Source organism: Hyaena hyaena, unplaced genomic scaffold (genome assembly GCF_003009895.1).
Source record: "Hyaena hyaena isolate Hyena2069 unplaced genomic scaffold, ASM300989v1 scaffold_332, whole genome shotgun sequence".
Taxonomy (NCBI): Eukaryota; Metazoa; Chordata; class Mammalia; order Carnivora; family Hyaenidae; genus Hyaena; species Hyaena hyaena.
Genome location: NW_024080964.1, coordinates 1,536,880 through 1,562,273, shown reverse-complemented (window position 1 = coordinate 1,562,273; position 25,394 = coordinate 1,536,880). Strand labels below are relative to the sequence as shown.

The 25,394-nt window shown below is 38.3% G+C and overlaps 1 protein-coding gene across 1 annotated transcript in view; it reads right to left on the bottom strand.

Moving 5' to 3' along the window:
• Window positions 1-2,484: 2,484 nt before the first annotated feature.
• The window catches only part of PSME4 (proteasome activator subunit 4), a 100,888-nt gene continuing 77,978 nt past the window's right edge, over window positions 2,485-25,394 (bottom strand). The window contains exons 37-46 of the mRNA XM_039249180.1: window positions 24,551-24,642; window positions 23,664-23,795; window positions 23,103-23,311; window positions 21,169-21,254; window positions 13,121-13,249; window positions 12,314-12,469; window positions 7,558-7,720; window positions 5,312-5,445; window positions 4,481-4,619; window positions 2,485-4,028 (exon numbers count right to left, since the gene is read on the bottom strand). Of these exons, the coding sequence (XP_039105111.1) occupies window positions 4,485-4,619; window positions 5,312-5,445; window positions 7,558-7,720; window positions 12,314-12,469; window positions 13,121-13,249; window positions 21,169-21,254; window positions 23,103-23,311; window positions 23,664-23,795; window positions 24,551-24,642 (1,236 nt within the window). The 3' untranslated portion in view covers window positions 2,485-4,028; window positions 4,481-4,484. The remainder of the gene's footprint in view (window positions 4,029-4,480; window positions 4,620-5,311; window positions 5,446-7,557; window positions 7,721-12,313; window positions 12,470-13,120; window positions 13,250-21,168; window positions 21,255-23,102; window positions 23,312-23,663; window positions 23,796-24,550; window positions 24,643-25,394) is intronic.

Here is a 25,394-nt window from a genome sequence, read left to right as displayed (position 1 = left end):
TAGTAGGAAAAAAAAATCTGTAAATGAACAAACAAGACTATGTTAAAATATGAAGGGGTATCTATCAATTTGTAGGGAAATCAGCATTCTAACACCATTGTTGGCAATACAAATGGACACATGTGCAGGTGGAGGAAAACAATGTATCAGAGCAATTACATCTACATTTTTGACCTCAAAATGTACTCCTTACAATTTATGCAGAGGAAATACTTGAAAAGTCTTAAGCATGAAGTTATGAAAATATTCATTGTAATATAATTTGTAGTAAACTGAAAACCCTGATGTTCAACAACGGGGAAATACTCAAATAGTAACAAAACAATGGTCTTTGCACACAAAACTATGAAGACTATGTAGAAAAAGTTCATTTTTCAGTAAAACCAAATTCCTCAGCAATCCTTTCTGGCCACACTACTAAACAGCTTTGTAATCTAAAGGGCTTGGCTAAGTATAAATAATAATAATAAATAATAATAATAATAATAATAATAAAATAGGGGTACCTGAGTGGCTCAGTGGGTTAAGCGTTTGACTTTAGCTCAGGTCAGGTCATCTCACAGTTCGTGGGTTTGAGCCCACATCGGATCTGTGCTGACAGCTCTGAGCCCGAAGCCTGTTCAAATTGTGTCTCCTTTCTCTGCCCCTCCCCTGCTTGAACTCTCTCTCAAAAATAAACATAAATTTTTAAATGGTTTTTTTTTTTTTAAATGTTTTATTTATTTCTAGGAGAGAGAGAGAGAGAGAGAGCGTGAGCAGGGGAGGGTCAGAGAGAGAGGGAGTCACAGACTGAAACAGGCTCCAGGCTCTGAGCTGGCAGTCAGCACAGAGCCCGACGCGGGGCTCGAACCCACGAACCGCGAGATCATGACCCGAGCGAAAGTCGGACGCTTAACCAACTACGCCACCCGGGCGCCCCAATAAATTTTTAAAAAATAAAAAGGCTTGTCAATACCAAGTATCGGAGTATTTGAAAACTGCTTTCTCATCCTATTATTTTTTTTCACTCAAAATTTCATTCGGTCACACTAAGAGACTAGGGTAAATTTTCTTGAATTTTGAAACACAATTTGCAAAGTCTTGGTTTTGTTACTATTTTAGAGAGAGAAAGAGAGGGTGCACACAAGCGAGGGCAAGGGGCAGAAGGGAGAGTATCTCCACGGTCAGTTCAAGCACAACATGGCACTGGACCCCATGACCCTGGGATCACGACCTGAGCTGAAGTCATGAGTCGGACGCTCAACTGAGCCACCCAGGCGCCCCAGTCTTTTTCAAAGGATCCATAAAAAACTAGATTACTAGCCATTAAAACCTCACTTTATCCCTCACTTTTCACCACTCAACCCCTCCTCGAACTAGAAACCCACCTTGATTCTCTTCCACGCCGAAACTGCAGTGACTTCTCAACTTTGGTCTGCTTTCACCTCCCTTAAACTGTTCCTGATCTGTTCTTCATTCTTTCTAATGCAACATACATTTAGGAATTATCTTAGACAACAGTTTCAGGTCATGATCTTGCAGTTTGTGGGTTTGAGCCCCAGGTCGGGCTCTAACCGTCTGGAGCCTGGAGCCTGCTTTGGATTCAGTCTCTTTCTCTCTCTACCCCTCCCTGACTTGTGCTCTGTTTCTCAAAAAATAAAAAAAAACCCAAAAAGCCCAGTAGCCATCGCCCTTTTGTCTCCTCTATCCCTTTCATTCTTGACGTCACTGGTAGAAAATATAACTGGATTGGAGGATCAAGGTTAATAAGCAACGCTTATACCTTGTATCATAATGACACGGGGCAAATGTTGGACATTCAGATTAAGAAGTCCTATTTTTAAAGGTCTACAGAGGACCTTACGAACCTTCACCAGAGGTTTTCAATTCTGATGCACAACTGAAACATTATGGAGCTTTTAAAAGATATTGATACCTGAGTCTTAACCAGAGAAATTCTGATTCAGGATGCCACAGCGGGTGCCCAGCACTTTTATTTTCTAAAGTTCCTACTTTAGGAACCTTGCTAAGTTTCATACAGCTTGTTCAGAAAAATCTGAAGTGGTTAATATAATGTAAGGCCTCACCACTCAAAGTATGAGGTTGCCAGGTATCAATCTCATGAGCTTGCAGCATGAATTAAAGTTCACATTTTAACAAAATTCCCATGTGATTCTCAGGCACATGAATTTGACAATCAGTGATCTAGACCAGACCAGTGCTGTCCAACAGAACTTCCTGTGATGATAAAAACATTTATCCGTGCTATTCAGTAAGGTAAACTACTAGCCACAAGTGGCTGAGCCTGAGGAAATGAAATTTTAATTTATATGTAAATAGGCATATGTAGCTACTAGCTACTGTACTAGACAGACAGGTCTGATCTAGATCATTCATTTTGGTTAGAGGCATGAATTTATAGATCCAGATCTATGGATGGAAAAGGAATTCATGAGTCCCTGCCTAGAGAACTGTCTTCTCTTCTTAATGAAGACAAAAGCCAGATGTTAAAAACAATCCATTTATTGGGTTTTAAACTAGTTACACAATTGAAATAATTGGCTTGGCACTACTCTATACAGGGATTAGGCCTGTGTATGCTGACAATTCAATTCTGTACCAGGACCTCTGCTGTGCTTAGGTCTGTACTGGGTCATTCAGCAAGTAGGTACTAAAAAATATATGGTAGTGTTCCTTTAAGGAAGACTGTACAGGGTGTGTTCCAAGATGACATTCACCAACTTGTGAATTATTTTAACCTAGAAGATACCTTGCATTCTATAAATTTGTCACAGGCAAACATGTGGTGTTTGCATTTAAGGATGCACACACAAAAGTTACATAAAAATCCAGACATTCTAACGCTAAGTGAACTCAAACAAAACCCCCACACCTCAGCTTTTGTAACATGAAAAGATAGAGAAAATAATTTAAAAACACAAAAAATGGCATTCAATTGGTACAAAAGCCAAAAATTACTATAATAAAGAGCTACATGTGAATCTTTACAAATTAATTACACACTGGTGCTGTGTAAAAGGTTGCATCTGTACAAAGTCTTGCCAATACTATCTCTACAGTTTATACAGTCTTTTACATCTATATAACATTTATTAAACAAGTCAATTAAATATAAAGACTCATTAGTCTCTCAACGATTCTGCAGGCAAAAAAAAAAACAAAACAAAAAAAACCCCAAAATAGATAGAAAGAAAATTACGAAATTTCCACATACACAGCAGTTTTCCATTAGGTGAAGTATAACAGTTTTCAAAGAGGGTCAAACAGTATATGCAAAGAATATAGGTAAAAATCAATCAGTCAGGGTTTTTATTGTTGTTGTTGTTTATTTTCAAAATCACACATTGTATACACGCACAACAATCAATCAAAAATTTATTCACCAAACCCCCGGTTTTTCAGCAACTGCTCTTTCTATTCAGCACCAAAAACTCCAGTCTGTGGGAAGCACGTGGACACAGACTTCACTTCTGTGTGTTGGTGGAGTGATCCATCAGGTCCTTGGTTAGGCTCCAGACTTGCCCTCTTTTCCTTCCCTCTTCTTGGCTCTCCAGACCCAAAGCTCTCATGCTTCGATTTACGGCCCACAGCCTTACTACCATCTACCACTTAACAGCCATTTGGAAAAAATTCAAGATAATTTGAGATGAATGAAATGACAGGACCTATATTACAGACAGGCATTCTCCATTACAAGTGAACTGTTGCTTAATGATTTCCTAGACTCCGTTTGGCCTTGGATGCCATGATCATATTGGGTAATTATTTCTAGTCGGAGACTCTGTGGCTTTGTCAGATGCCTCAAAGAAAAAGTGATCAGTATTCTGGAGACACTTCCAGACAAGTTAGGTAATCAAATGGCAGCTGAGAGGCTGTGGAACGTAGACTAATAAGACCAAACACAAAAACCACCAAACCGATGAGAGCTCAACAGAGGCGGGGCTTAAAAACCTGCAGAGAGCCGCCACAGATGGTACCTGAGGATCTGGAATTTTTGATGAAAAGAGCTTGAAGTGAGGACTACTCATCTGTATCAGGGAGGAAAAAAATTTCAGTTAGACAACAAGAAGTGAAATTGTCTTTATTCTTCTTATCTTTTCTTTAATTCAGGGTGGGGGAAAAATTACTTAAGAATCCAGATGAAATGTTCTCATAATTGTACAGAACCTAGGGTCCTTGAGGCAACACAGAGTGCCCAAACCCCACTCAGGAGGCAAACTAAGCCTTCTCATTTATAAAGTTCCAAGAGCAGTCACATCAATTCTCTGCTTAATACCTGAAGCAGAGAAGCAAGGAAGAATTTTCTGGAAACTCAGTTCCTACTGGTCATAGCAAAAGACATAGATTTTAAATCTAAACAGTGATATCTAAGAACGTCAGAAAAAGAAAAAAACTTAGGAACACCTACTTCCCAATCATCAAACTAATGACATCTGCCTGGGGATGTCAGACTTCTTTAAACTCAATGTTGCTGACTCACCCTTCTATGCATAATAGCATGGTGACACGAGGAGATCAGTGAGAACCAGCAGCTGGTCATCTGTAAATTGCTGTTTGTGTTCTTGCCAGTTGTCATGGTGCGTCCTTCGGAAATTGGATAAGGTCTTTTTTACAGTCATCTGTAGAGTAGGCAACCCACACACATTGTATTTTAACCTCTGGAAAACTAGGATTGTGTTTAGGATAGCTAAATAAAGATCCCTCTAGACTTTTAGATCTCACTCTTCACCGACTGCTGCAAAACGAACAAGCCAAATGGAATTTGGCAAAGCCACTGACATCACTTCTTTAAAACTACGAGGTGTACTTTAGGACAAGCTCCTGGACTTACCCGGCATCATTAAACCGGATTCAATACACACCTACATCTATTCACCTAGGCGAAAAGAACAAAGTCATTGATCTTCTCAGCCATTTAGGAACACAGTTGTGCATAAATACTACCATCACAATTTCCTGTTTAATATTAGCTCCCAGTTAGATACTTCCTAGGTATAAAATGTTTAAACTAAAGTATAAAGATCAACTATCCTGACCACACTGACAGTATTTTACTTCCACTGAACTGGGAGAGACAGAAGCTATAGTATCTTCCTTGCCACCCAAAGATCTCAAATATACACAAAAGCAAGGCCTCTGCAAGATTTAAATAATTACTGATGCGGAGGCTTCGCCCTGGCAGAGATAGTAGTAGCAGTTTCATCAAAGCAGAAGGTCCAGAGTGAATGGAAAATTATTAGTATAAATGATTTCTTAAAATACATCACTGATGTAATATGTGTGCAAAGAAATCAACAAGAATGAATTTTACCTCAATAGGCTGCGGATCATTCAGGTGTGCACTCAGGTTCATGAGGAGCTGGGGCATCCAGGTGGGAACATCGTAAGGACTAGAGAGAACACATGCACCGAGTCCTAGCACCCCAGCATGACGTTTGACCAACTCTGCAGAAAAACACCAATATACGTGCACATATTTACAGGACTCTACTGCACATGTTACAGTGAAATAAAATTAGTTCTCAATGCAACTACTTGTTTTTGGGGTGCTTGGGTGGCTTAATCGGTTAAGTGTCTGACTTTGGCTCAGGTCATGATCTCTCAGCTAGTGAGTTTGAGCCCCGCATTGGGCTATCTGCTGTCACCGTGGAGCCTGCTTCAGAGATCTCTGTCCCCCCTTCTCTCTGCCCCTCCCCTACTTGCACACTCTCTCTAAAAAATAAACATTAAAAAAAAAAATATATATATATATATAGCTGTCAGGTGCACCTGGGTGGCTCAGTCAGTTAAGCATCCGACTTCCCCTCAGGTCATGATCTCATGAGATTAAGCCTGGCATGGGGCTCTGTGGGGACAGTGAAGAGTCTGCTTGGGATTCTCTCTCTCTCTGCCCCTCTCCTACTCACATCCTCTCTCCCTCTCTCAAAATAAATAAATTAAAAAATATATATATAGTTCTCAAGCAAAGCCACTAGAACACACATCAGTATTTTATTGGAAATTGCATTACGTAACTATATGACATAATTAAGACACTCCTATAATCAGCACTTAGCTGCTTCACATTCCAAGCACATTCTGTAAATCCAATAAGCCCCCTACTTATTAAGAATCTTTCTATATTATTTTTTATTCTTCCTGTGACTGTAGTTAGCAGTAGCAGTGTCAGATAGTTCTTTGTAATCATGGTTTTTTTTTAAGATTTTATTTTTAAGTAGTCAACATGGGGCTTGAACTTACAACCCTGAGATCAAGAATCCCGTGCTCCACTGACCAAGCTAGCCAAGTGCCCCACAATCACGTTTAAATGTCTCTTTAAATGTGACAATCAGATCTGATTCTTAAACAGAATGTTTATCTTCATGTTCAATTAAAGCAGAAACTCCTGTGAGGACTCTTCTCGCCCTCCCACCAAATGCCTAGTGAAGTAGTGAATAGACCTCTTTCCAAATAAAAGCAAGGCTTGTTTTGTTTACTTCGTATTTTCTTAGTACATCAACACCTAAGCTACAGAATCTAAAAAATATTTCAGCCTCGAGCGAAATAAGTCAGGCAGAGAAGGACAAATATCATATGTTTGCACGTATAGGAGGATTAGGAGGAACTTGACGGAGGAACAAGGGGGAGAAGAAGGGCGGAAATGGTGGGGGAAAGGGAGAGAGGCAAACCATGAGAGACTCTTGAATGCTGACAAAAACTGAGGACTGATGGATGTGGGGGGGAGGGGGGGATGGGCATGGAGGAGGGCACTTTGGGGATGAGCACTGAGTGTTATGTAGAAACTAATTTGACAATAAACTATTTGTAAAAAAAAAAAAAAAAAAAAAAAATATTTCAGCCTCTCCAAAATAACTAATTCATGGAGATGGGCAGACCTGGTTTATTTTAATAGTTGTATGCAGCAGTGTATAGGTTTTCTTTGTGTTTATTATTATTATATTTTTGAGAGAGAGAGCGAGCCAGCGCGAGAGATACAGAATTCACCTTAAGCAGGCTGCACAACCAGCACCAAGTCCAAGTTGGTGCTTGATCTCACAGATGAGATGCGATCACAACCTGAGTCAAAATCAAGAGTAGGAAGCTTACCCACTTACTTGGCTGAACCACCCAGGCATCCTCAGGTCCCTTTGCACTTCTCTCAGTTTTTGCTTTTAAATTCCAGGACTTGCATGCTATAGGCAAAGCTCATTAAAGCACAGACAACTTGGGGTGCTTGGGTGGCTTAGTCAGTTAATAAGCATCTGACTTTGGCTCAGGTCATGATCTTGTGGTTTGGGAATTTGAGCCCCATGTCAGGCTCTGTGCTGACAGCTCAGAGGCTGGAGCCTGCTTCAGATTCTGCGTCCCCCCCTCTCTCTGCCCCTCCCCCTTTTGTGCTCCCTCTCCTCTCAAAAATAAATAAACATTAAGAAAATTTTATTTAAAAAAAAGCAGGGACAACTATTTCCAGTATCCAGCAAAGACCCAGGTACATACAAGTATTCAATAAATATTCGTTGAGTAAGCCTGGTTAATTCCCCACCAAGGATATGGGTATTTTTCTACCAGCAATGTTACCTGCAGAAGGAATTGTATCTCCTACAAAACCAGGGTCCCGCTTTCTTTTCTTCGGTAGTTTTGTTTTGCAAAGTTGCTCAAAATGAATCTGCATAGGACTGTCCATGGTAAGGAAGTTACACTGCAACAGACCGCTTAAGGTGGTAGCAGCCATTTCTCGAACCTGTAGAGATAATCACTTCTTTTATTATTTATTTATTTATTTGTTTTTAAATATTTTTTAATGTTTTATTTATTTCTAAGAGAGAGAGACACACACACACACACAGCATGAGCGGGGGAGGGTCAGAGAGAGAGGGAGACACAGAATCTGAAACAGGCTCCAGGCTCTGAGCTAGTTGTCAGCACAGAGCCTGACGCGGGGCTTGAACCCACGAACTGTGAGATCATGACCTGAGCCGAAGTCGGATGCTCAATCGACAGAGCCACGCAGGTGCCTCAAGATAATCACTTCTCTTAGAGTAGAGATCCTAAACCTAGTGGAATGCTAGGGGTTAGGAAGCTGGTTGTGGGAACAGGGCTGGGGGCCTTCCCTGGCATTTGTATGCAAATTGTGTAAATGCTCTCATATGATATTTCTTAATGGAGACTTCATCAGATCCTCAAGGGGTCTGTGACCTCAAAATGGATGAAAGCCATTACACTAGGGTTGCAGAAATATACAAAATTAAATTTCTCCATAAATTAGTTTCTCACTGACCGACAGTTCTCCTTATCCGGGCTATAAATGTAAAAGCAATACCAGAGCCTAACATTAAAATACATTTTTCCTGGACTCGGTATCTCTAAAAGCTACTGCTCTTGTTTTCATTGATGGCAGAGATACAGAACAAGCAATTTCTACAATGGGCATATATCATAGAGACTACTATCCAATTCACTTCTTAGGAATCTCACAGGCTGATGTCAAGACTACAAACATAGTTTACAGAAGTGCTAAATGCAGAATGTATCATTTCCAAGTGGAATGGGAACTAAAGTTTTGTTGAAAACCAAAAAAAGCAGTAAAATGCTATCATCTCAGATATATCACAAAATTTCTGTGAAATATTCATAAAGAAAGGCAATAATTTGGGAAAAAAAGCTCACCTAAATGTTTTGCTATTTATTGCTTCAAAATAAATATTTACTAATAAATATTTATTGCTTTCTGGAATGTTTTAGTGTTGACAGTTTTTTCATGTTTAACATTTTCATTACACTATTAAGTGAATTACATTATAAAACATTTTACTACTTCATACATGGTTGCATTATATCCTTTAATACCATGATTCATTTTTATATCCAACCATTAGAATGCTTTCAACTTCTATTATGATAAAAATATTCTTAATTTATATATATAATTTTTTTCCCATACTGTGATGGGTTTTCTTTAGATAGATTCTAAAAGTTGGGATTACTAAATTTCTTTTTTTTTTTTTAAATTTTTTTTTAATGTCTTATTTATTTCTAGGAGAGAGAGAGAGACAGCGTGAGCAGGGGAAGGTCAGAGAGAGAGGGAGTCACAGACTGAAACAGGCTCCAGGCTCTGAGCTGGCAGTCAGCACAGAGCCCGACGCGGGGCTCGAACCCACGAACCGCAAGATCATGACCTAAGCGAAAGTCGGACGCCCAACCGACTAAGCCACCCAGGCGCCCCGGGATTACTAAATTTCAGTGTATGGACAATTTTACTGTGAATTTTGTGGCTATCAGCTGCTTTTCAAAGAGTTAGTGCTAACATACTATGACAGAAGACTAATGTGGAGTACTCATTATATATCCTGAGAACCCTGTCATCATCCTTATACATTCTTTTTTAAAAGTAGGCTCTGTGCAGCAGCATTCTTCTCAAAACTAGAACAAACTATCCTAAAATTTGTATGGAATCACAAAAGACCCCAAATAGCCAGAGTCATATTGAAGAAGAAAACCAATACGGGAGGCATCACCATCCCAGACTTTAGCCTCTACTACAAAACTGTCATCAAGACAGTATGGTATTGGCACAAAAACAGACACATAGACCAATGGAATAGAATTGAGAACTCACAATTGGACCCAAAAGTGTATGGCCAACTAATCTTTGACAAAGCAGGACAGAGTATCCAATGGAAAAAAGACAGCCTCTTTAACAGATGGTGCTGGGAGAACTGGACAGCAACATGCAGAAGAACGAAACTAGACCATTTTCTCACACCATACACAAAAATACACTTAAAATGGATAAAGGACCTGAATGTGAGACAGGAAACCATCAAAACCCTAGAGGAGAAAGCAGGAAACAACCTCCTTGACCTCCACCGCAGCAACTTCTTACTTGACACATCCCCAAAAGCAAGGGAATCAAGAGCAAAAATGAACTACTGGGACCTCATCAAGATTAAAAGCTTCTGCACAGCAAAAGGAAACAATCCATAAAACTAATAGGCAACCAACGGAATGGGAAAAGATAGTTGCAAATGACATATCAGACAAAGGGCTCGTATCCAAAATCTATAAGGAACTCACCAAAATCCACACCTGAAAAACAAACAACCCAGTGAAGAAATGGGCAGAAGATATGAACAGACACTTCTCCAAAGAGGACATCCAGATGGCCAATAGACACATGAAACGATGCTCAGCGTCCCTCCTCATCAGGGAAATACAAATCAAAACCACATTGAAATACCACCTCAAGCCGGTCAGAGGGGCTAAAATGAGCAAATCAGAGGACTCTAGATGCTGGCGAGGATGTGGAGAAACGGGCACCCTCCCACACTGTTGGTGGGAATGCAAACGGGTGCAGTCCCTCTGGAAAACAGTGTGGAGGTTCCTCAAAAAATTAACAATAGAACTCCCCTATGACCCAGCAATAGCACTGCTAGAAATTTGTCCAAGGGATACAGGAGTGCTGATGCATAGGGGCACATGGACCCCAATGTTCATAGCAGCACTCTCAACAATAGCCAAAACATGGAAAGAGCCTAAGGGTCCATCAATGGACGAATGGATCAAGAAGATGTGGTTTATCTATACCATGGAATACTACATGGCAATGAGAAAGAATGAAATCTGGCCATGTGTAGCAACATGGATGGACCTTGAGGGTGTTATGCTGAGCGAAATAAGTCAGGCAGAGGACAGATATCAAGTTTGCACGTATAGGACAATCAGGAGGAACTTAATGGAAGACCGCGGGGGAGAAGAAGGGGGGAAAACAGTGGGGTAGAAGGAGGGAGACAAACCATGAGAGACTCTTAAATGCTGAGAACAAACTGAGGACTGATGGGGGTCGGGGGGAAGTAAAGGAGGGTGATAGGCATGGAGGAGGGCAGTTGTGGGGATGAGCACTGGGTGTTATATGGAAACCAACTTGACAATGAACTATTAAAAAAAAAAGTAGGCTCTACACCCAATATGGGGCTTGAACTCATGACCCTAAAACGGAGTCACATGCTCTACTAAATGAGCCAGCCAGACACCCTGAAAAGTTTTCCTTTAAATCTAAGTTTTCTTCAAACATTCCTCATTTAGATTATTATAAAGTTTTTTCAGTATTATCAGGAGTAGCTGTTACTAATTATTACTAATACTCAATATTCTGTTTTAAAAATAGGACAGAGGCACCTGGCTGTTTTCATCAGTGGGTAGAACATGTGACTCTTGATCTTGAGGTTGTGAGTCTGAGCTCCACACTACGTTTAGAGATTACTTAAAAAATTTTTTTAGGAAAAAAAGAAAGGTAGCTTTAATGAATGTCATGGTTATACTTATAGTAACAGTTATGCTTAAGCCTACTACGTGGAACATAAAAATAATCTGTGAAAATGTTCTACAAGGTCCAGCCAAACAGTAAATGCAATTTAATGTGACTGCTGTAATATTTAAAATTTGGAAATGTTGATTTCAAGATTTCCACATTTCCATTTCCATTCCTTTAGTTATTAAAAAATATAAGTTACAGAATTATGCACAGCTGTAAATATTTAAATTGAAGCCTGTGGTGGTTGTCATAACCAACTGTGGGGGTACCTGAGGGGCTAGATGATACCGGCTCCCAGAACACAAGAAAGCTGTATTGCAAAACGAATAGGCTCATTAGGGAGGAGGAAAAATTTCCATTCCTACTTTTCTATTAGGAATAGATGTAATCAATCTATCTTCAGTGCTCTCAAATAGAATATATAATTACTGGGAGTGCTCTACCACACAGAAAAACCTAAAAGCCCATAAAATTAAAAAAAGGTACAAATTTCACAAAAATTTCAATTACATTTTCTTTACCTAAGGCCAATTTCAAAAGCTGTATCTTATTCCATATTTATTACAACATGCTTTTCTTACATTTGGCTATTTTAACTAAGAGATTTATCTTTTTGTACAAAATATTAATGTAACCTCACCACAAAAGTTGCCTTGAATTTCTCTACCAAGGAAAATAAAAAGGGGTGACAGTCTTACTTTAAATCTACTGGATAACAGCACTTGCGTGTAGATTTTTATTTGCTTGAAACTGCCTGCATGGGCATTCCTATTAGCCCTTAAGTTAGCAAGCAAAATATTATCACCTGCAATTTCACGTATAAGAAAACTTTGGTTCAAAAATGTGATCTGCCCAAGTGCAGAGATGCCAGAACAAGTACAGGCCCAATGTTTGTTTCTATTTGTACAACCGGAAATCATGATTAGGGTATCAAAACTAATCACGTAGACTATGTTAGAGGGGCGAGGGCATGATGCCTTCTTTTAATGTATTACATGTGATTTCCTGTATCTCAATCTTTACCTCTAGCTGTTCATCCTCCAAAAGACTTATAACCAGCCACCTGATGTCTTTAACTGCATCTTCATTGTTGAGGAAGATAAAGAGGTTATAAAATACCATGGTCTGGAGGTAGGTCAGTACTGTGTATCTAGCATGCCAAGAACTGCTTCTTGCGGTCTGTGAATGAGAAGAAGTAGAAACAAGGGAAACAGTGCTACTAAGAAGAGGAAATGACAGAAATTAGACACAAATAATACTATCCACTACAACTCTACTTTTACAAGTATAGTTAGAGCAAGCTCATGTCATATATCCTTCTAAATAAAAAGTTGCATAAATGATTTAGGTAAAGTCATTCAGAATGGTTGAAAGGAGAGGGAAAAGTACACATTCAAAAGTCAACTTCTGAAGAAAACTTATTTATAATTAATACTCTGACTCCTCTAAGAGTTGCATGTCATTATTACTATTTTTAACCAGAAACTAGGAAATACAAGTGAATAAAATAAAAGGGAAATGGTGAAAGGGAATCGCCACCCCCCTTACTCATTAGCACATAATATCCAAGGTGCTTAAATGAGTAGCTCTTTGTGTATACAGAGAATCTGGGGGTTGACCTCCCCAAGGTCACAGAAGTTGGTGGCAGAGGCAGGTACAGAACCTGGGTCTGTTTCTTTGGTCAATTTACATCTTCTCTCATACTTAAAGAAAATTCAAAATGAAAGACAAATTTCAGGTACTATGTGCACTACGGTGGACTCGGAAGTTCTTAGAATGGAGACACCAAATTCTAACCAAATCACAGAAGTATTTGTTATACACTCTTACTTGTTTTAGCACCTGAAGTACCAAAGGCACTTGATGAGGGTAAAGCAACCCCTGAGACATTAGTGACAAACATAACTTTGCATCTCTTTTCAGTTCATCATAGCTATTGTCATTTTCCACTGGGGCAATCTAGAGAATAATGAAACAAACACATAATTGAATAAAACAGCCAGCAAGTACAAAGGCATCCTTACATAAAAGATATCACATTTTACTTTTAAAAGTAACCTTCTACGCAAATTTTCAGATATATACAAAAACTAGGGAATCAATTACCTCTTCAACAATTGGAAACTCAGATAACCCTCCCATTTTTTGACCTTATCCCCTAATTACATTATTTGAAGCAAATCCCAGACATATTTCGTCCATAAATATTTTATTATAGATCTCTAAAAGATAAAAGTTTCTTATTAAAAACAAACCTGAAATGACATCACCCATTAAAATTCACTATAGTTAAAATGTGAAATGTAGTGTTCAAATTTCCCCTAATTATTTTGTATGTATGTTACTGCAACAGGTTGTTTGGAATTTGGCTCAACATAAGGACCACACCGTGGATTTGGTTCATGTGGCTCTGAAACTCTCCATCTTCTTTTAAAAGTCCTTGCCTTTTCTTTTTTTTGATTTTTTGTAATGTTTATTTATTTTTGAGGTGTCACGTGGGGCTTGAACTTAGGAACTATGAGATCATGACCTAAGTTGGAGGCTTAAATGTCTGAGACCCAGGCGCCCCTCCTTACCTCTCTCTCTTTTTTTTTTTTTTAACAAAGTAGAGGAAGGCCTGGCTCCTCAGTTTTGTATTGTCCCCTATTAATGGCCGTCCTTCTCTGACTGCATCCATGCAGTGGCATTCATTGGCTCCAGTATGTCCTGCAAAGTGCCCATTAGATCTAGAGGCTTGATTTTATTCAAGTCTAATTGTAGGAGTACAACATAAGTGGTGTGTATTTCCTTTACTTATGGTCAGTTTTCTTTGTGATGAACCATTATAAAAAGGTCTGCAAAATGGTGACATTCATTTCTTTTTCATAGAGAAAAGCCTTCCCTCCTTAAGAGTAATGGTTTCTTTCCTATCCTCCAAAGATGAACAATGAATTTTTTTAAATGTCATTATGAACTAATGAATTTCAACAAACTTAATGGTTTTAATTTTAGTGGTGCTCAAAATGGTTCCTGAATCCTTAATGTAACTATAACATCCTTGGTTTCTGCTACAAGACGAATTAGGTTTAATCTGTACATTTCTGGTCCAAACCTGAAGTCCACTACTTCTCCAAGGAGCCCTGATTCTCCTAGTGGGAAATGATACCTAGAAACCATAATCTGGGCACTACTACTGATCACTACTAGGCTGATTAGTGGTTATGAGTTTCTGGGGAAAGAGCTAAGAAATAAGCATATTTTCTAAACAGAAACAGATCATGAGATCATAGTGAAGTTCCCAAATTTAGGATTACTGAGATTTTACTAAACAGCTGCATGAAATATATCTCTTGTCACTCATGCTAAAAATTTCAGTTCCTATTGTTAAAAAAGGAACGGGCTCAAAATGATGTCAACTGCCTCCAATCCTGCAAACCAAGACTTAATTGTAGTTTTCAGTTACTCCCAGGAACCTGACCATCACCCAGGTAATTTGGAATTACCTTACCAGTGATAGTAATAGTAAAGTACACTGCATGACAGACCTCTGAGCCTCCCCTAAAGAAAGATGACCTTGTTAGAAATAATCCTTTTTGTTATGCCCTTCCTTGCACCATCCCCTTATAGTCTTTTGAAAAAAACCTTCTATTTTATACAGTTCCTTGGAGCTCACTTCTATTTGCTAAAGGGGTACTGCCCTGATTCATGAATCACTAAACAAAGCCAAATGAACAGTAGTCATTACATTATTCTGTTGAATTTTTTTTTACACTGTTGACAATTACTATTTGCTCTTCATTAAATAATAGACGTGATAGCTTCATTCCATATTTAAGACTGCATTTCCCACAAGGCATGCATGATTTCTTTTTTTTAAGTTTATTTATTTTCAGAGAGAGTGAGTGAGAGAGCATGCAGAGTCTGATGCAGGGCTGATCTCATGATTCATGAGATCATGACCAGAGCCATTATCAAGAGTCAGATGCTTAACTGGCTGAGCCACCCAGATGCCACTGATTTTGTTTTAAAAGTCACCACTCTGTATTTATCCTTCTAACCAGATACACATCAAGGTGAGACTTATTTCATTTTGCTGTTTGTAAAGGCGACTTTCATTTAATTTTGTTTTTTGATCATAAAAAGTATTTTTAAGGCTCCAAAGACAAATTGGTAAAATAAATTACACTCAGGTAGCCTTCTTGATCTCTAACTCTTAAATAAGTGTCCTCTAAAATAGTCTATTTTCTTGGTTTTTAAAAAAAAAATATTTATTTTTGAGAGACAGAGCGAGCGAGCACGTGTGTGCATGGAGGAGGGAATGGGAGAAAGGGAGACAGGATCCAAAGGCTCTGTGCTGGCTGACAGCAGGAAGCCCGACGTGGGGCTCAAACTCACAAATTGTGAGATCATGACCTGAGCCAAAATCAAACACTTAACCGACTAAGCCACCCAAGCGCCTCTCTTGTTTCTTCTAAAATTGTATTTTTAATACGCGAAAAATTATTTTTCTCTAAAACAGTAAAGATTAAGTCAATTTAGGTCACATATTCACAGTTTAGTATTCCCAAATTTCTTTGCATACCCATAACAAATGGAAACTTAACCATGCCTTTATTTTTACTCCTTGTTTACCCAGCTTTAGCCAGGTTACTCTGAGCTCTTTTTGTCCTTGGGCCTACTGAATCCAGTTATAGCAAGAATTCTGACAAGTCTGTTTTTAGAGAATTCCCTCATCCTATCTGACCCAATTCCTGACCTCCACCTTTGGTATCTGATCATAATGGGCTGCTTTCCATGTAAATCCTGTCAAGTCCGTTTAGCAAGAATTCCCTACCCATGATGTCTCCTCTTAGTACACTATCCACTGACACCTCCTCCCATTCGGCTTGTTGACTAAGTATCCCCAGCTGTCTGCTGTATTAGCCCAGGCTCTCTCTCTCGTACTTAGACAGTCTTGACACCTATGACAACAGACCTAACTAAAGTCTTCCTTACGATTTTAACAGGTATTGGAATGATTTTTCTTTAACAGCTAAACCTCAAGTTGAGTATACTAATTCACCATGTTAATTTCCCTTAGCAGACTTTAGTAAAATCAGCCTATCAGATTCTGTCTCAGATCAATCAAGAAAAGGTAATCTTAAAAATTAAGCTGCACTTTTGGGGCGCCTGGGTGGCTTAGTCGGTTAAGCGTCCGACTTTCGCTTAGGTCATGATCTCGCGGTTCGTGGGTTCGAGCCCCGCGTCGGGCTCTGTGCTGGCTGCCAGCTCAGAGCCTGGAGCCTGTTTCTGTCTGTGACTCCCTCTCTCTCTGGCCCTCCCCTGCTCACGCTGTCTCTCTCTCTCCTAGAAATAAATAAAATATTAAAAAAAAAAATTAAGCTGCACTTTTACATCAATACTTTATATAGCAAATTTATTTATTAAAAATTTTAAAAAATTTACTTTTGAGAGACAGAGCGTGAGCAGGGGAAGGGCAGAGAGAGAAGGAGACAAAGAATCTGAGGCAAGCTCCAGGCTCTGAGCTGTCAGCACAGAGCCTGACACAGGGCTTGAACTCACGAACCATGAGATCATGACCTGAGCCAAAGTCGGCCGTTTAACCAACTGAGACACCCAGGCACCCCATTACAATGCAAATTTAAATGCAAGGATAAAACCATAAAAATTAGACAAAAAAAGATTTGTTTAAAAAAAATGATCTTGGACTGGCATGCTTCAAAACACCATTAAAAATAAAGAAGCTTTTAAAAACGGAACATCTTTATAACACAAAAGAAAATTGGCAAAATACAGATAGCTGGCAGATAAATAAAATGAGCCAATGTACAAGTAGGCAGTCTCACTAAAGAAGCACAATGATTTTATTTTCATTTTATTTATTTATTTTTGTTTTTAATTATCTATTTATTTAAAGTAGGATCCATGTCCCAAGTAGGACTTGAACTTACAACCCTGAGATTAAGAGTTGCTTGCTATACTGACTGAGTCAGCCAGGCACCCCAAGAACAATAATTTTTATTTAACCATCAAAAGTTTTAAGAAACATCAGAGTTTGTGGGAATGAGATAAGACAGGCTCTTTGGAGGGCAGGATCTACTAAAATTACATATACAAATAGACCTCTTATGCAGCAATTTCATCCACAGTAATTATCCTACAAATATACCCATATTTGTAAAAGACTATTAGCACTGTTTTTAACAGCCAAAAGCTGGGAATAACCAGTGACCATCCATAGAAAATTGATTAAACGATAATACAGTAGTCATTAAAGAGAGAGGTAGTTATGTGAAAAGACGGTCGTTATCAATTTGCAAAATCAACTAGTTCTGGCTTTTGTACCACAATTCCATGCACACACCAGTGTGGTGCATGGCACAGGTGTGCTCAAAAAGGTATAAAAAGATACACACCAAACAATCAACTCCAGGATAAAAATTACTACAGATACCCAACAGTCCCAATCTCCAGGCCATGTAGACGGAGTTGTTTTCCTTTGTCATTTAGCTCATCTCCACTAAACATGAGGTGGTTTAGAGTCTGTTAATTGAACTATAGTATAAAAAAGAAGAGCTTCATTTGCTGCTGGGCCTACCATGACCGCCAGGAAAATTTAAGGTGACTCACTCACCTATTGAATCAGTAGTGTCTCTTCCTACCATTTATGGAAAAAAACCCAAACAAACGTATTTTATGAATAAAATTAGGACATAATGTTCTCATGTTGAGAACAGGTTAAAATGTTCTACTAAAACCAGTAAAATCCTAAAGTTCAATGGATAAACTTCACTATAAAGAATATCATGTTCCAAAGCAGCAAATTAACCATTACTACTAGCAAAGAATAACAACTCATTTGGGATAGACTACTTCTATAGGCCAGTGAGACAAAAATCTCTTATAGTTTTTCAAGTTTTTATTTAAGTAATCTCTACCCTCAATGTGGAGTAGAACACACAACGTCGAGATCAAGAGTCACATGCTCCTTGGACTGAACCAGGCAGGCACCCCTAAATCTCTTAGATATTTTACTTTGCAGTGATTTTATCTATTAGCAACATCCTGTTTGTGGAATGAAAACCTTTTCAGTTACAAATAAATCCTCTAAGTTTGGAAGAGTATTCCCCCTCCAATGCTTTTAAAAAAAGTATTTATATATTTGTTTAACTCTGCACCCAGTATGTGGCTCGAACTCATGACCCCAAGATCAAGAGTCAGAGGCTCTACAAACTGGGCCAGCCAGTCTCCCCAAGAGTACTTTCTTTAGTTCATCTCAAAAAATCATGTTTACATTTCTTTATCAGCAACAACTCTATAGGTGACTTTGCCTGAATCGTACCAACTCACTTTAACTTTATAGTTTTCAACTTTAATATTTCCTTAAAGCATTATTTTTCTTTCTAGATATGACTTTTAAAAGAACACATGCGTACACTGTCATAATGTTCTAACTGCCATATGTGTAGTTATAGAAACAGGAAGATTCAGTCAACCTTCAAGTTTGGGAATGTTCACCTGGCACTAAAGGGGGTATAACATAGATTTATACACATGTTGTACTCATTTCAAATTTTCTGATTTTGAGAATGCACTGCAGTTTTAAAAACTGTAACTACTAGAGAAAATTGAGTGAAGAGTACATGAAGCCTCTTTGAACTATCTTTGTAACTTCCCGTGCATTATTATTATTTCAAAATAAAGTTTGGGGGAAAAAGCCTATGCCCGTGAAATGTAGGGGCTTTTTTCAGGTACTGCTAATTATTATCTTTTGCTTTCTGGTCATACTACAGAACAGACTGACGTAGAGTGATCTGGGTTTCCTTAAGACGTGAAGGAAGAAGGGTATTTTATGGTCTACTTGTAGCATAAATTTGCATTTCCTTGCCAATTTATTAATCCCTCCTGCTGACAAGTGCATTTTGATTAACTTTGGAAAAGCATCTTTTTCTGTCATTCTGGTAGGTCTGTAAATCAAGGGATCGTATAGCTTAGCCAAAGTGTAGCAAGAGATGGAAGCTTGGCTGATGAGACTTTTTCTAGACATCCGAAATCTTGGAGAGAGAAATTCAAGGAGACAGCATCTTGAGGAGGCTGTTACATTCTGTTATCTAGGTCCCCAGGGAGTGAACTGCCTAGATATTTCTAAGTGATCTATAAATTTCTGACTGAGCCACCCAGGCACTCTAATGGCATGCAATTTTGGACCAGTTATAACAACATCTGTAAATTTTTCTCTAAGTTTGGTATATGTGAAACTATTCTACAGTGGGAAGTTTTGATGAGCACTTAGTGAAGTCTGAAACAGGATACAACATGTGCTCTCTTCCTCTGATCTCATCTGAACTCACTGAACTCACTAAAATGCAGTTCGGGCACCTGGGTGGCTTGGTTGGTTAAATATCTGATTTCAGCTTAGGTCATGACCTCACAGTCTGTGAGTTCGTTTGAACTCACAGTACTGGGCTCTGTGCAGACAGCTCGGAGCCTGGAGCCTGCTTCAGATTCTCTCTCTCTCTCTCTCTCTCTCTCTCTCTAACAATAAGTAAACCTTAAAAAAAATAAAATGCAGTTAAAGACTAGTAACAATATACAATAATTACAATATATACAAGTATTTGACATTGTGCGCTCTGCTTTGCAGGCATGATCTCACTTCATCCTTGCAACAACTCTGTGAGGGATACTACTATTATCCCTCATTTTATATATAAGGAAACAGTCTTACAAGATCAGTAGCTTGTGCAAGATCAGAAAATTGCACCTGTCACAAACACAATTTTAAAGTAGATCTTTTCTTTCTTTCTTTTTGAGTCTAAAACCAGTGCTGTGTTAACTATTCCTGGCTGGAAATCCTCTTCCTTTAACCTTCAGCAAGATGGAGACTCTTTCAACTAGAACAGGCAAATAATCAAAACTTTCACTTTGATATAGATTTCAAGGTTTTTAAAAAATTGATACATAACTGCTTTTTATGGGATAAGATATATAATACTTCATTTAGAGTCTAAGAAACATCTGAATGATGTCCAAAACAGAACTTCTGATCTCATTTCCAACTATTTCTGAGTGCCTCTCACAGTTTAATAAGCAACAACTTGCTTTTGGACTCCGTTCTTTATCTTCACTCTACAAAGCTGATCTGCCTGTGAAGTGACTGTTCTTCTGTGTATTATATAGTGTCTTTGTACCCCAGACCCCATTCACCACGATGGCCTAAAGCAGACTCTCAACTTTAGGATCTGTAGATGCATGTGAAATGTCAGGCCTGTCACAAGCAATTCATACAACACAGTTTTCTAATGATTTCATTAGAAATTCAAATTCAACTTCCATGTCTTTATAGGATTACCAGAAACAAGTTATTTCTGGCAGATATTTGTTAGAAGCTATTATAGTTCTACTGAACCACTGAACACTGTAAAATAAATACAATATACTGTATATGTAAGTATAATATATAATAAAACCTCAGATTTATTATATACTGAATAAAAAATCAGAAATAGCTACATTTCAAAAAATGGCTTTTTTTTTTAAAGTTACCAGTATTTTCCTAAACTATTACTTGGAAATTGGTTATCAGTGAAACGGTGTTATGTTTGTGAACTTTTCATGCATCTGTCAAGATCCCAGGCTTACCTAATACTGAAAAGATGATTTCAACTAGTATTAAACTACCATCGCCTCAAGATTTCCCTGCAGCTATTCTACTTCTTAGAGATCCAACCAAGTCCTACATATCTATAAAACTATGAGCCATCAGATGATAAATATAAATTCCCTGTGATGGTCAGAAGGAGATGCATTCTTTCCCACCTCCCTCCTTTCCAAGGTTTTATTTAGATTCCAGTTAATTAACAGAGGGGATGTTTTCTTAATTTCAGCCATAAACTTACCTTAAAAAACAAAGGTAGAAGCTGAAGTTGTTCTGTGACTGCTGTAGAGAAGGATCTTCCTGCACTAGCCATCAGCCATTTCAATACTATTTGAAAACACACACACAGAATCAGTCTCTGCTACACAGTTAGGAAGCAAAAAGTAGAATAATATTGTAGTGCTCGTGTCAGAGAGCCACTCTAATAACTCTGGTAACTGACTCTTCAATGCTAAGAGAAACTCCATGTTACTTCCAGCATGATGACAGGAACCACAATAACAGGTATCAACCAACTAGGTAGGATACTGAAGCCACTCTCAAAAAATGAATCAGCAAAATTGTTAACAACCTACTAAACACCAACGCCTACTACAGATTAAAACTAGCCTTCATTAATCTTAATGTAGTAAAAGTGATAACTAAGTTGTTTATACTTAAAATGCTTGAAAAATATTTAAATATAAAAATTACAAGACACCTTCAATACCCAAGACAATTTTGAAAAACAACAAAGTTGGATGATTCATACTTCCAGATTTCAAAACTTACTACTAACTGCAGCATTCAAAACACTGTGGCGCGGACATAAGGACAGACTTACAAACCAATGGAATAAACTAGAGAGTAAAAATAAGGCCTCACACATATGGCTAATTTTCAGTAAGAGTGCTATGTTCAATGAAGAAATGATAGTCTTTTCAACAAATGGTGCCAGGAAACTGGGAATCCATGAGCTAAAGAATGAAACTGACCCTCACTTTACACTGTATACAAAAATTAGAGTGGATTAAAGATCTCAACTTTAGAACTAAAAGTATAAAATTCTTTAAAAAATTTAAGGGAAAAACTTCATGACATTGGATTGGCAATGATTTCTTGGATATGATACCAAAAACAAAGGCAACAAAAGGAAAAATAGATAAATTAGACTTCATCAAAATTAAAAACCTTTATATATCAAAGGATACTATTAAGAGTGAAAAGACAACCCACTGAGAAAATATTTGCAAATCATATCAGATAAAGGGCTGATATCCAGAATATATAAAGATCTACAACTCAATAACAAAATTAATAACAGAGGACTTGGGCAAAGGACTTGAAGAGACATTTTTCTGAAGATTAAAAAAGAAAGGTAAATAAGCAAATCAAAAGATGCTTAAACACTGATCATTAGGGAAACACACATAAAAACCACAGGGTTATCTTTTTCACACTCATATGGATAGTTTTAAGTCACAAAAAAACAGAAAACAAGCACTGGCATGAGTATGAAAAAACTGCAACTCTCTTGCAGTGCTTGGTGGTAGGCATAGAAAAAAGTTGCAGCCCGAGGAAAACAGCTTGGTGGCTCTTGAAAAGGTCACACACAGAATTATCATATGGTCCAGCGATTCCACTTCCAATATCCCAAAGAATTGAAAGCAGGGATTCAAGACAGATATGTGTACAATACTGCTCACAGCAGCATTATTCATAGTAGCCAAAAGGCATTAACAGCCTTATGTGTCCACTGACAGATAAATGAATATTGAAAACACTATGCAAAGTTAAATCACCAGACATAAAAAGACAAATATTGTGTAATTCCATTTATGAACTACCTACAATAGGCTAACTCAAAGAGAGAGAGTGAATGGTGGCTGCCAGGGCAGAGGGAGGGTAGGAATGAGAATTTACAGATTACTGGGTACAGGGCTTCAGTTTTGCAAGATGAAGTCATGGAGACAGACATAAGCAATGCTTGCTCAACAACATGAATGTATTTGATGCCACCAAACTGTAAATTTTATATTATGTACGTTTTACCACAGTAAAAAAGGAGGGGGTGGGGGTGTGTGGGGAAACATAAGGATAATCTAAATAAATGTCTGTTTTGTTCTGATTTTTTTTTTCCTTCTTGGTAATAAACTGTCCATTTTTAAGTGAGTTTCTATTAATTTAGCCACTCACTAGTTTTTAAGAGTTTAATGCCTTGAGTTCGTTCATCTTCTTCACCAATTCCATTTTCTTCCATAACATGGTTCTGAATTTCTTCATCCACATCCATGAGGGGTTTCAGTTTGTCTAGAATTCGAGCAGTAAACTCAGGGACTCGAGGGGATGCTGTTGGCGCAGTATTTGGCAAAGAAACATCTATCATAAATATGTAGGTCAGCACGCTGTAAAATGAGAAGAAATCCCACATTATCAATAAAACTAAGATTCAAAAGCGATGACTCAACCAAAGTAAATATTTGAACGCTGACTCCTGCGAGAGTTTCTTGTGCTCAGCCTAGAATCTGGAGGCAATGAGAACCGGTCAAACGCTCGCCTCTGGCTTACGAGCTCACTGCTGTCCTGGCTTACATGACGGCCTCCTGTCTAGTGTCCCACACATAGTATACAACACAATTTGAGGAAGAGTACCCATGGAATTCAATATAACACAACCAGTGCGTGTTATTAGACACTAAAATTAAACAAAAAAAGAACTCAAGAAGTATACCATACCACAGAGAAAATAATACCTACCTCCCTATTCTTTCCCTGACATTTTTGTAAACCTGGGTGAGTTTGGGTTCCAAGTACTTCAGCAGTCTGTGCAACAGCTCCGGCACTCTCCACTCCTGCTGGGCAAGGCCACCTTGCAGCACATAGAGTCGACTAGAATGAAAGCACAGGAGAGCTGTGTTAGAGCCTGACCCTGCCTTTCCATATGACAGTATAGACTAATAGAGTTTAGATTCTACTTCAAATGGTTTCATTTTCTTACCTAATAAATAATAAAATGGACAATTCAAAATAGCACCTTTATTTAGATTTTATTATTTTTACCGCATCATATTCTCTGGATTCTCATTTCATCTCCGCTACTACATAATCAAAAGAAATACTGACTTGAGAATACGAATGGATTTCTAAGCATCAGAATTTTCCCCATTAAATAGTAATAGCCACACATTATTATTCTCTTAGCAGAATTAACTTAGATTTCCTTCTCTAGTCTACTAATTATTTCCAGCTCCTTATATCCCATCAAAAATGTTTTTCCTTGAAAGGATTACTCTGTTCTTTCCTAACAAGAGTGAAAAGGGAGAGGATGTGATGAAGAAGTTAGTATTGTCATGGCATAAAAAAGCAGCCCAATAGAAAAGATCTGACTGCAGAGATGGCTGAAACTAAATTTCGTTTGAATTGCTCAGGTTGCCTTCATTTCCACTTCTTCCCAGTTGGAGAAATAACTCTACATAGTATCATAAATTGTACTGAACTGGATCATTCATCTCTCAGAAGAGAATAGTTACAACCACTAGCCTTTAGGAGTATAGATAGTTCACTTCCATTTACGCAACAAGAGCAAAGCTGTTCTCTTTTATTGCAAAATCTTTTGTTAACCTTGTAAGTTTTCTTTTACTTACCATGCATCTACAAAGGATCCTCCTTCACCACTCAATGGTGATTCCAACAGTAGCTCAAAGAGCCAATGAAGTTTCCGGGGATCTCTGCTTTCCTGTGTTGAAAACGTAAAATAACAATAAAAAGAGAAGTCCTACAATTCCATACACCTATCAGATCCTGTTACTTTATTTATTTATTTTATTTTTAAATTTTTATTTATTTACGTTTTTTAAAAAAATTTATTTCTGAGAGAGAAAGAGAACACGTGAGCAGGGGAGGGTCAGAGAAAGAGGGAGACATAGAATCTGAAGTAGGCTCCAGGCTCTGAGCTAGCCATCAGCACAGAGCCTGACGTGGGGCTCGAACCCACGAACCGTGTGATCATGACCTGAGCCGAGGTCAGATGTTTAACCAACTAAGCCACCCACGTGCCCCAGATCCTATTACTTAAAAAAAATGTTTTTTAAAGTTTATTTATTTGAGAGAGAGTATCCATATGAGCAGGGGAAGGGCAGAGAGATAGAATCCCAAGCAGGCCCTACACTGTCAGCACAGAGCCTGATGCAGGGTTCAAACCCAGGAACTGTGAGATCATGACCTGGGCTGATACCAATAGGTGGATGCTTAATGACTAAGCCACCCAGGTGCCCCTGGGGTCTTATTTTAGAAGTATTTTAAATAAATACAAGCATAAGGGAAGAAAATCAAACTAAAACTCGTAGGTTAGTCAAATCCAAATATAGCTCATGTTAGAAAGACTAATAGTAATTGGATGTGGGGGGGAGGGGGGGATGGGCATGAAGGAGGGCACTTTGGGGATGAGCACTGAGTGTTATGTAGAAACTAATTTGACAATAAACTATT